Source organism: Hydra vulgaris, chromosome 13, assembly GCF_038396675.1.
Source record: "Hydra vulgaris chromosome 13, alternate assembly HydraT2T_AEP".
Classification (NCBI taxonomy): Eukaryota; Metazoa; Cnidaria; class Hydrozoa; order Anthoathecata; family Hydridae; genus Hydra; species Hydra vulgaris.
The window spans coordinates 45,487,443-45,501,042 of NC_088932.1; the positions used below are offsets into that span (position 1 = coordinate 45,487,443).

At 26.1% G+C, this 13,600-nt stretch overlaps 1 protein-coding gene across 1 annotated transcript in view; it reads left to right on the top strand.

Moving 5' to 3' along the window:
- Positions 1-6,261: 6,261 nt before the first annotated feature.
- Positions 6,262-13,600, top strand: part of LOC100212875 (BOS complex subunit ncln) — a 62,689-nt gene continuing 55,350 nt past the window's right edge. Inside the window, exons 1-2 of the mRNA XM_065815537.1 lie at positions 6,262-6,482; positions 8,073-8,263. Coding sequence (XP_065671609.1) covers positions 6,308-6,482; positions 8,073-8,263 — 366 coding nt within the window. The 5' untranslated portion in view covers positions 6,262-6,307. The remainder of the gene's footprint in view (positions 6,483-8,072; positions 8,264-13,600) is intronic.

A 13,600-nucleotide genomic window follows, 5' to 3' on the forward strand; every position in this document is an offset into this window, starting at 1 on the left:
AAAAACGTTTAAAATAAATAACCATCTCAAGTAGGCGAATCAACTACAAAGTTATGGTTTTTATTATGGAATTAAATATTTCAATTGTTTTCTTTTACTTTAGTTCATTGATTTAATACAACCAGCCCCTAATAATCAAAAATAAGAGTCAGCATAGGATTTTGTAAAAAATATTGCCATAACATAAGTATCAAAAAATATTTCATCAAGAGATCTTATATGCAATCCTTGCATACAGGCAAAGATTTAATCGTTCTAGCTGCATTGGAAATATAGCTGAATTCTCATCGTCTCGTTCAACTATTTGGCAAGCTCAAAAGAAAACTATTTTGGAAAATGCTAAACAGTATAAGAAAAATGTTATAATTAAGAAATAAATTCGTGTATTTTTATTTTTTTTTTAAATTATTTAGGTGCACCAAGAAGTCCTTACTGTTTTATAACAGAGCACAACGGAGCCAGGTGGTTCTGGTCCTCTTCCTTACTAATTTTAGATATATGTCTAAAGCCAGCTTTAAACCACAATCCTCCAGTTCTGAAGTCATAACTCTTACCACTACACCACAACTGTTTAATAATTGCAAATAGTATAGCTACTTTTCCCATTCTGTAGTACGGAAAAACGTCAGTAATATCTTCATTAATTTTCCCATTAAAACTTGCTATTGCAAGTTTTAATAGAAAAATTAATGAAGATATTACAAAAGGTAAAAAATCGAAAAGAGATTTGCAGCTTTGTTAAATATTGATGGGAAATGAAGCTGCTTGGTATTCAAGCTATTGATCGTGATACCGTATAAGCTCAATACGATGCTTTAGTTAAAATATTGAAACTATTTGGAATATGTGATGATGCATTATGTTTTTCATGTTTTTATTTTGATATAACTGCTTGAAATACAAAAGTAGAAATATAAGACTGGTACAAATGTCAGGTTTAATCATAAACAACTCTCAATTTTACTAAAATTGAGAATTGTTTATTTTTTTCAGCTTATGATTGTTTACTATTTATCAATTACATTTTCAAACACTTCTGAGAAAAATTTAGCAGTGGAAAAACTAAATCTTCAGAAAACTTAATGTTCCAATGGTTCTAAATAATCTAAATTGATATTAAAAGTAGCCAAGTTTTTTCAAAGCTTTATAAATATAATACCCAACCTATTGCAAAAACTTTCTTAGAAAACCATAAGCTTGATACTGAATAGCTCTTAAAAAAAACCTATATGAGTTTATAAATCTCATACACATTTTTTAGTTTTTTTTTGTCAATGTGCACACATTTTACAACGCTATCCTTAAGATCTAATAAATGTATATAATTACAATTTGACTTGGGCAAGTAGAAGACAAAATGTCTTATCCTTAAGCACCTTCGTGAAATAGAGAAAATTTTACAAGTTCTGATATTATACAAAATAGTGAAACTAAAAAGTTTGAAAAAAAAAATTTTTAGTCAAAAAAATAATTATAAAGTTTGTAAAAAAGAAAAAATCTTTTTAAAAAAAAATTTGCAAACCGATACATATTTGTATCGTAATATAACGCAAATCGATACATATTCGTATCGTAATATAACGCAAATCGATTTATATTCGTATCGTAATATAACGCAAATCGATACATATTGATCGATACATAACGCAAATATAAAAATAACAAGAAAGATATCATAAGATATCATCATTAAGTAAAATTCTTTTTAACAAAAATGAAAGGCTGTATGTATTGTTTTAATTTAGTAAATGTTTTTTTATAGTTCTTTCAAAAATCTTTATATAACGTGCATGATACGTTTAACGTTTATTAAGTTTATTATCTAGTGTCTTGCATCTATTACCTTAAGATTCAGATATTGAGTTTGCAACTTTGTAATGAATTTATAGATATTTAAAAAAAAGTAACTGCAGGCAATGGCTGAATTTATCTCTTATTTTAGTCCGGTTTTTAAAAACTTCTTCATCTTAAACTGTGCTTTTCGAAGATATAAAAGCCTGTTGGCGAATGATAAAATAAACAATGCCATTCATATTTCTTGATCAAACCTTGATTCTTGAATATTTCTACTGCAGAGGGAGAAAATGTTGCAAAAGTGCTCTTCTTAAAAACAGAAAATTGTTTAGGCATTCAAAAAAATTAAATTTGTTAATAGCTCTTAACTTTGAGCTAGAAAAACCATCAAGTATTACACAACTACTGGCAAAAAGACTCTTGGTTCATACTTAGTTTGTTAAACCTCGTTAAACTAAATGGCAAGCTTTGGGTAAACAATATGGCACCATTATAGGAGTATGTTGACCAGTTAAAAATTTTTTCTATTTTGTTGCCAATGTTGCAGTGGCTTACAAAGATTCTGAACGATCTATTAAAGTTGTATCAGACTTTATAAACAATGTTCACAATAAAGACGAATGTCGAAAGCTACAACTTGCTATTCATCAAACGAGAGAAAACTTTTGTGAGGCAAAGACAAAGGAAGATTTGCATTTTGCATATGAAGCGAATGCAAAGTAAATAAATTTTTTATTTAATTTTTATTTAATGATAGAATATTTTAATTGTAATTTTTTAATGCTTAACAACACTTACCCATTTCATTTTTTTTTTTTTTTTTTCACATGGATATATATGCATATGTGTATGTGAGGTCTTACAAATACACTCTAAAAAACATTGAGTTAAAACAACACAAGCATTTTTATTTTACATTTTAAAGCTTATGTTGTATATGCACAAAACAAGATGATGTTAATTTAACATAAAACCTTGTTTTAAACAAATAACACATAATTGCTTTTCAATCACACACAACAAAAAAAGACAATCCACACGACAAAATGAAAGGTTGCTGTTTGGGATTAAAGCAATTAAAAAACAATTCAAGAGTCTCACAAGAAATTAGAGCTAAAATTTTTGAAGGCCCAAACAAAAGTCTTTAAACATTTAAGCACTAATGCATCTAAACAAATTTAAAATTATATTAAAACTTATATTACAAAATAAGATGGTGCTGACATGAACGTTGAAAATGGTGTGTTTAAATACGTGTGTTAAAAGTATTTAAAAATATTATATGCATCAATGCAATTACGTTATGCATTTACTGTTAATAAATGCTTTATAGATTTATCAAATCTTTTAAAAAAGTTTTTTAAAAATATATAAAAAACTAAATTAAACAATAAAAAATTAACATACTCTTTTTACTGCGAGGCGAGTATTTTTTTATATCTGCTGGATACGACGATAAATTTCTCTAAAACGATTAGTTAGAAAACCCTTTGATGCTCCTGGACAACAGTGTAATTAATACTTTGAAAACTACATTTTGTCTAGAATTAGAAGGCAATAAAGAAATTCATCAAAATCAATCAACAAATTAAAAACGAAGTTAAAAACATTAGACAAATCTTTATTATCATAAATTTATCATTACAATGAATTGCAGTTATAATACTTTAAGTATAATTTGTTTTGACATTGAAAAAAATATAATCATGTAAACCTGGTGCAGCGATTTTGTATTTTTTCTTGAATTCATGTTTGACATATTGGGCTCCATAACAAAAGTATAGGCTACTACTTCATTTTGAAAAAATAAATTGAATGGTATGTACCAGGCATCAAGAGTTATTCTAGACCCTTTTTGACATTTGATCGGACGTTGACCGTACTTGGGTAAGTTTTGAGGCCTTTATATATATATATATATATATATATATATATATATATATATATATATATATATATATATATATATATATATATATATATCGCAAATATTGCTTATTTTCCGAAAAAAGGACAATATTTGGCAATGTTTCTGTAAAATATCATTACGGCAGGCGCCGGCATAGGGATACTGATGTATTTTATTCAAAAAATATCGGTGTATTTTTAGGTACCTGAATCTGAAACCCAAAAGACATTATTAAAAATAAATATTTCATAAAATATTTATTTTTAATAATGTCATTTGGGTTTATAATGACAAGACATAATTACCAAACAATAAAGAAACAAAAAATAATTATGCTTGAAAATAATTAGGGTTTGAAAATATATTATCAAACTTTGCAAACTATTCAATAGTGATGCAATGCATATTTTGAACTAAAAATTATTAATAAATCAAAAGTAAGACTCGTTTGCATGTACATAAGACTCAATTACAATTATTTGTGTAACTTGAGAATTATAAAAAGTGCATAAAAAAAGAAGAAATAAAAGTTTATAACATTTTTGTAATTTATAACATAAAATTATAAACTAATAAACTAATAAACTAAATAATTAATAAATTAATAAACTCTTAAGTAAAAAAAGAATTATAAAAATTTATTTCGCAACAAAATAAAAAAAAAACTGAGAAAATTCATTAACAAAGTAAAAAATAATTTAAACACTTAAAATCAAAAAAGTTTACTATAAAATCACAACTTTATTATATTATGTATGTTATAAACACACTTTAATTATACACTAAATAGTTATAAACTTTAAAACTTGATTTGAATGACGATTTCTTACTGATATTGCTTTTCACCATCAAAAATCAGGAATCATCCTGGTTGATGACTGTTGCTAGAGAGCTAGAAAATTATACACAATTTTAATGCTAAGTTAGTCTAATATAGATGCTGTTTTGTATTTTTTTTTAAATCAGCTATGTCAAATTGACCAGAAAATTTATAATTTAAAAATTGAAAAATTTTAAGTTTTTCAGTTTTATAGCACCTTAAGACGCCCAGCGGACGATCTGTGCCCACTATATAGATGTTATACAATTGTAGTTAATCTACACATTTCAAGCGGGTATTCTAAATATTATTAGAATACCCGCTTTGGGTACTAATACCCAAAAAGCTGACAAATAGCTGTTTGCGCAACAACTACCGAAGCGTTTAAAATATTTTAATGTTAATTATATTATAAATTTTCTTTTTTATTCATAAAATTTTTTTATTCATAACTCAAAGGTAGACAACAAGTTTTTCTACCGCTTACTAAAAAGTATTGAATTAAGGAATAAAAACATGTCCTAAACATAAACAATTATGCAAACGTATATTAAAACAAATCGCTACCACAGTAAATGTTAGATTTTATTTACATTTCGTACATGTCTGTCAAAATATTAGGTATTACAAGCCATGTAATTATATATTTATGTGTTTCAAATGCAGATTTTATCTATTTTTGATAATATAATAGCTTTTTATATGTGACTGTACTGCCACCATGAGACTTTGCTAAACTGAAATTTAAAAAAATTAAGTATACAAAAATATCGTAACTAAAAGCGGTTTCTTGATGACAAGACCATATGGTCTTCTGGAAGTTTCCCGTGTTCTTTTAACAGCGTTACTTTTTTATATTTACTATTTGTGCTAAATTTATTATTTGTGCTGAAAAAAGTTTTTATTATATGTAGGATGCTTTTTTTTTACATTGTAAACGAATCAGTTTATATTTATGATCACGTATTTGTAAGGTTTTAACAAAGAGAAAAAAAATAAATAAAAATTAATATTGATATCGACTTCGAGTAAATCAACTAAAAGCTGAGTATAAATTTTCGAGTATAAATTTTTTTACTCGATGCTTTTAATTTTCATAAATGCTTTCATACAGGGCCAATTTAAGCTGGCTCCGGGCCCTGAGGCAAAAATGAGTTGTGATGCTCCAAAATAAAAATGTTTTCTATGCAATCACGTTGTAAATATGATTGTAAAGACTTCGATATTCGTCTGGTAATAAATTGTCCTGTTGTCTCTCATATTGTTTTGCTTTATTAACATTTAAATGTTATGATGTTAAAAAAAAGAAAACGAAAATAAACTACTTTATTATTTTTATGACAATTAATTTCAAAAAAATAAATTATTACCATATTTCGACTAAATTGATTTTTAGTCGACATAGTTGATTTTTAAAATATATTAGTCGATTTAGTTGACAGTCGAATTATTTAATAGTCATAAGTTACGACTCGTAACAACACTAATAAAAATAACTATAGAAATGTCGGCGTAGAATAGTTACCAAGATCCGTATTTTACGTGTCCGGACAGTTAATAATTATTATTTACCTTAAATTCGTTTAATGAATACGGGGTTTAATGAATACGGGGTTTCGATACATTTTCTTTGTCTTTGTAAATTTTAACTAATGTACTTGAAAAGTTCTACCTGTATCTAAAAAAGAACAAAAAGATTTCAGATTTCCTATTATTCTTCACATTTAAATTTATTATTTAAAGTATATAAACATAGCCTTTATATTTAAGGTATAAATTATACAATGGTTGGGGATACAGAAAATATCATGGCTTTATTTCGAGACATGCCTACTGCAGTTTGCTTTCTAATGATTGTACCAATTATAATAATTTCAGCTTCATCATCTGCAGTAGCTGCGTCTAACGATTTCCCAGTTTACAGAATGCAACAGTATGATTTATATGGGGCTAAATACGGTAAAGATTTTTAATGATTTTAAAGTATATTTTTTAATATACTTTAAAATCATTTTATTATTCTTATTTAAAAAGGCTTGTTGTTACAATTCACAGTCAAACTTGTTTTAGTTTATTATAAGGCAAATTTGTGATACCTAACAATTTAAAAGTTGGTGTTCTTGTTTAAGAATATAAATTCTTCAATAAGAACACCAAGTTCTTATTTAAAAGTTTAAAGTTAAGAATTTTTAATTTGAGTTAATGAATAAATTATGATACTTAATTGGTTTGCATATCATCATATCGATTATATCATAATTTAAATATAGATACATTATAAATTTATATCTATATGCGCATTATTAATAAGCACATGTTCCTTGTACTTCTTAATTTAAACAAATAAAGAAGAATAGTATCATTGATACTAATTTTCAATTAGCATCTTTAGTAAATTGATATCATTAGTACTAATCTTCATGTAATTCTTGTCATTTTTTTAAAGTTAATTTGATTTTTTTCTTAATAGAACAACCTACCTGCTATATTTTAAATTTTGAGTTTTTCAAGAAAAATACAAGACATCACAAAATATACAAAAAAATATAGACAAAATAGATAGTGTAAGATAGAAAATAGATAATATAACAGACAATTCAAAAAATTAAACATTCAAAAATAATATAGAGAAAGGTTTTATTTATATTTCAAAATAAAGCTATTACAAATCACTTCACACTTGAATTTGTTAAAAAGTTTTTAGAAGGAGTAAAAATATTAAACAACAACAAGAGTGTTGTGATCCTCAAATTAGCAATAATTTTAGACAAAGATTGCGCAGTATGGATAAGGAGTGTATCTGATAGGGCGTTTTAAGAAAGATTAAATTAGTTTGGGCATATTTAGTGTAAAGGTCCAGATGATTGGATATCTGGATGAAAAGAGTTAGCAATTTTAGAAAAGAAAAGTAGAAGTAGTGGTAAATAAAAGTTTGCAGAACTCAAAAATACCCAAATAAACCCAATCATATTCAGGTTTATTTGGGTTTTTTCAAAAATATCCTATTTTACAGCTGTTAAGTCTGATTTTAACTCTTATAAATGCTTTATTATTAACAAATTGCAACATTTATACTGCAAATACTCTTGTATATACTATATTTATATACAAAATGGTAATTAAAATGCAAATGTTTGTTTAAACTCTTTACATTATAATCCAAAACCGATCAATCATTTTTTGTAGCAAGTTGGTAATTTATTATTTTTTAAACCATATAGCAAGTTAAATATTAAAAAATGTTATTGAAATATGTATCAAAATATTCAGGCAAATTACTTAAATATTTATAAAGGAAATAAAAATGATTCTATTAACTAAATTTCAAAGTACATCAGACTACTAATTATTTAATATCTTTCTTCTCCTTTTAAATGCCTATATGTCCAAATAAAGGGTTTAGACCTTTCATTTTGTATTGGTATTTGATCTTTATTTTGTAAAGTTGCATATGTTATCAACTGCAAATTCAGTACAATGCCACAACCTGAAATAATTATGCTTTTTTTCAAAAATAAACTTGATTTGATTATCAAGTCTTTTTTTTAGGTTCTCGAAGTGCATCTATTAACTTAGAGGCCAGGTCTTTGATATCAGACAATTTGATCCGTCGTTGTGCAGTTGTTCGAATAGCCCAACTTCAAATAGACCAATTACAAAAAGCCATTTCTGATGGATTAAGTGCATTACTTATTTTGTTGCCAGCTAATATTGAAAAAGTTTCTAATGCAACATTAGAGGTGAAATTAATTTTTATTTTCTGTCCTACCTTTTTTAATTTTGTTTTGTTTTAAATAACATATTTTTTGTTATTATCATTATTTTAAATTTGAATTTTGACATGTTTCACAAATAATGTTAATAATAAAGTATTTACTATTTTAATTATTAAATGTAATAATATTGTTATAAGTATATCACTTTTGTAATTGTTATTATTATTATTGCTATTATTTATTTCTCTAAAGCATAGATAATACAAATCTTTGCAGATTAGTATTTTTGAAATCCTATTGTAGTAGTAAATTAGTTAACTATTTGGTTGACGCTAAGTTATTAAATTTATTTTAAAATTGATAAACTGTCTTTGAAAACACTAAATCATTAAGTAGCTTGTTTTAATGTGACATTATTCTGTTGTTAAAAAAGTTTTTATGGTAACCATACTAAATGAATTGCCTGTTTTCTCTTCATGATTCTATATACTCATTTTTATACATCTCTTCTGATACTTAATGGTGGTTATTTTTTGTTTAAATCAATGATTGTTTCATCTTGGGTAGTTATATATAGTGGGGTAGCGTTTGGTTTGCTGCTGTAAAATTTGAATTTTACCTTTTTTGCTATTTGGTTTCATGCTTCAATTTTTCCTTAAATAAATTAGTTTATTGAGATCATTTTGTAGTATTTTTTTAGAGTTCTTGCATAAAGCATAAATTTCTTTGTTTAAATCATTGATGATTGTATCAGTGATTATGTAATGATTCAAGCAGGGTTGTGAAGTCGTAAAAAAAAGTACCAACTCTGACTCCAATCGTTAAAATTTTTAGACTCCGACTCTAACTCCAAAGCGAAATTTTTGAAAAATTCTTTGAATTATATAATTCATTTTTTGAATTATATAATTCATTTTTTTCTCTATTTTTAGATATTGATTTAAGTAGTTGAAAATTCTTGTGCAAACTACAATGAATAAAAAAGACAAAGTTTGAGTTTCAGATTGACTTTTTTTGCTTACAAAATGTAATTGTTTATTTTTTTTGCATCAGTGACCACACTGATTATTTTTTTGAAGTGCTTGAGATTTTATTTTAACCATACAAAAGCGAACAATTTGTCTACTTTATAATATAAGTTATTTTATACTCGAATCATTGTTTTGTTTTTAGTAAAGCAGAGTTTTTGTATTATAATTACAAATATAAACAACATAAAAAGTTTTTGTATTATAATTACGAATATAAGCAACATAAAAAGGAAAAGCATTTTTGTTGTAAATAAGATAAAAAACACAAAAGTCATTTTAGAAATAAGTTAAGTTTAAGTTTCTATATTTAGTAATTAATTTCTTTAACTACATAATGTCAAAAATGTTGAAAACCTTTCAAAAATTTTTGAAAAAATAAAATTGTCCTAGTTTTGAAATTAATGAAGAAGTGTGGCATCACAAGTGTGGCAGTAGACACTTCTTTGCTGACGATACTCATGTATCCAATTGAATATTTATGTTGTTTGGTAAAAAAAGTTTTTGTTTTTTGATGATGCAAATACAGTTTCGGACAGTAAAACATTCCAATCATTTAAAATATGGTTTGAAAAGTAATGAAATCATTCAGCACAGTTCAACACATTCTGTTTTTCTAGACGAAGGTTGTGGCTGCTTAGATTGTAGTGTGAAGTAGCAGGCGATTGTGAAGTGAAGAAGTCAACTTTTTTTAAACCATGTATTTATATAAAATTATATAAAATCTTCGCATTTCTTTCTAGTTTTCAGAGTGGTTAATTCAAGAGTGTTGAATTTTTCTTTGTAAGAAGTTTGAGCTAAGTAATTACTTTAGTTGTTCTGTGCTGTATTTTGTTCGAGTCTTTTTATATCACGTTTGAGATAGGGTGACTGCGCTTGTATAGCAAATTCTAAGTGCGGTCAAACAAAAGTAGTATAGAGCATTTTCCAAAGCAGCATACCTCAACTTCTAAAAAACTTTTTAAACTTTCGGAGCATTATGTTTGCTTTTGATGCTGCCAAATCAACCTGTTGATTTTGAGGTCGTCTGAGCACACCAAGGTCACGTTCAGTGGTAATTTTATATATATTGTATATTAATTATATATAATAAATTATATAAATTTGTCACAAATATGTTTTGCTAAAAGAAATTGTGGTTATTTAAACATTTTTATTGTGGAATTGTTGTAATAATTCCTAAACTTCCTGCACTAAAAGTAAGAAAATAAAACATATTTTTTATAAGCAGTAAAAACTTTAATAGCTCTTTGTTTATCGAAGTTTCTATCAAATAAATAAAAATTTTAATAATTAAATTGATACCCTGAGTGAAAATTCAAAGAAAACACTTATATTTAAGAGTTTTTAAAAAAAACATGTTTTATAAGCGTTTTTGGGGCAATAAACAACGCTTGTTATATAGCATTATATTCTTGTAACATTAATAATACTGGCATATGCTTGTAACAGGTATAAAATCAAATTTTGTACCTGTTTTATTCTACCATGTTAGTTTTAATAAGTTTTTTTCTTTACTTAAATTTTTTTCTATTGGCAAAAAAAGTAAATAAATAAGTAAATTATATTTAACAAATATTTAATATATTTACTAAATCTATATAATATTTTTAGCAATAGTCATTTTTATGTCATCGTTATTTGTTAAGATTTGTCAGTTTATTACTGTTTGTAATTGTAACTTTGTATGTATGAATGATTGTTGTAGGAAAATAATACCCATAGTACCATGTAGTAATACCCATTTATTTTAATTATAATAATTACTTTATCACTATTATCACTATTTAAAAATAACATGTTATTATTATTATTTATTACTTTTATTTATTATTATTATTATTGTTACTATTATTGTTATTATTAATATTACTATTATTGTTATTATTATTATAATAATTATTATTAAATTAAAATCATTAGTACTATGGTTAGCTATATATATATATATATATATATATATATATATATATATATATATATATATATATATATATATATATATATATATATATATATATATATATATGTATATATATATATGTATATATATATATACATATATATATATGTGTATATATGTATATATATGTATATATATGTATATATATACATATATATATATATGTATATATATATGTATATGTAAATTATCTTAGTGTATTACACAAATAGAGTGCTCAATGTTCTTAAAGAACAGAGCAATAATAAATTAGTAAAAAACACTTATCTAACTTTTATCTTCTACTTTAAGTTTCACCATTGCTGGATCATCAGGAAGAACTCTTCCTGATGATCCAGCAATGGATCATCATGAAGAACTCTTCCTGATGATCCAGCGACGGTGATACTTAAAGGAGAAGATAAAAGTTAGATAAGTGTTTTTTACTAATTTATATATATGTATATATATATATATATATACATATATATATATATATTATGTAAATATGTAAAGGTGTTTACTTGAGATTAGTATATCAATACTATTTGTAAATATCCATGAAAATTTATTTTTGGAATATATATGATTGATTGCTGTTTTTTAATGTAAATGTGCTGTAGTTTAAAACTTATTATTGATTTTAGGTAAGAGGTTTTCATTTAATCGATCTAGTTTTATTTTAACATTAAGTTGAGAAATGGTTACTGATGGATTAAAATGTATTTTTTTATATGTTCTTGGTGAAATTTTTATTGATTAATTTTCTTGATCAGTTGGTTTGCTAAATACATCATAAAATTGTTTATTTATACAGTTGATCATGGTTTTAATTTGTATACTTAACTTTTGAAAGATTTTTATCTGTGTTAATATTTTTATAGTAGTTTTTGATTTAATTTGCATTCAGATTTTTGATATCTTACACAGGCATTTTTACAACCTTTGAAACTGACTTCATAAGAAAATTTATTTATTTTGAGAATTTTTTTATTTTTTTTGAAAATTTTTTGCTGCTTATTTGACATGGTTATTGTGCTATTTGATAGATTTTTGTTTATAAATTTTATCAATTTTTATTATATTTTCTAGCATTTAATTTGCATTAAACTTTGCTTATATTTAAATATTCATTTTTTTGATACATTTTAATAATTTTTTGATTTTTTTGCATGGTGAGTCTTTAAAAAGGATTAAGGTGTATTTTTAATACATTGTTTCCAGTTTAGGATGTTGAATGCTGGATCTTCTTGACTCAATGCATGGGTTTTGCTTGTATTCTATTATCTCCTAATGAGGGTACAGCTCTAAAACTCAATTTTAATGGTTCTGAGGCCGGCTGGTAGTCGGGTTTACCAAACTCTGTGGTAGTTCTCAGAGAGGCTGATTCCATCAACAGCTGAAAAATGTCAAAGTATTAACAGTGCCATGTTGCGCATGGATGGTGTCACTGTTTTACTTTTGGTGTGCATTGCGGAGGCCGCATTTGGAGCCCTTTGTTACGGCTTAGGGTTTATAAGTAGTAATGAGGCAATTGCTTGGGTTATCAGCAGTGTTCTGAGTACTATCTATGCTTTGAGTCAAGTTCTTCAATCTAATTTTAAAATGAATAAAGTACCAAAAACTATAAAACACAAAAAACCATTATCATCACCAAGTTCTCTAAACCGATCATTCACTAATATTCGTCGTCTTCGAAGTAAATTTTCTTCTGTTGAGTCTTATCTCTTGCAAAGTTCACCAGACCTACTTGCTCTTTGTGAGACTAATTTGAGTTAGGCTGTCTCATCTTGCGATCTTAGTGTTGATGGTTATCTTCCTTTAATTCGTGAAGACTCCAATAGTCACATGCTTGACCTGGGCATTTGCATTCGTAAGAATTCACCATGAAACATGGTTTGAATCCACAGACTATTCTTTCATGTGCTTTCGTTTAACACTACTTCACTCTATTGCCTTTCTCTTTGTTCTATATCGCTCTCCTCCATCTCAAGACTGCACTCTTTTTGATGTTTTTTTTGATTATATTGACCAAGCCTCTCTCTTTATCCATCAGCTAATATAGTTGTTGTCGGTGACTTTAATGCTCACTACTCTGAATGGTTTGGCTCTAGTGTCAGTGATTCTGCAGGCATTAAAGCCCACAACTTTTGCCTTTCCCAATCCCTAACTCAAATAGTCAACTTTCCAACTCGCTTTCCTGGCAACCCGAATCATTTACCTTCTCTACTCAACTTATGTCTTGTTTCTGATCCTAGTCAGTGCTCAGTTTCTCCACATTCACCCTTAGGTGCTTCTGATCACAATTTGATCTCTCTAAAACTAATATCTCATTCTTCTTCATCACCTGAATCCCCCTATTATCGAATCTCTTACAACTACAGTAAAGCT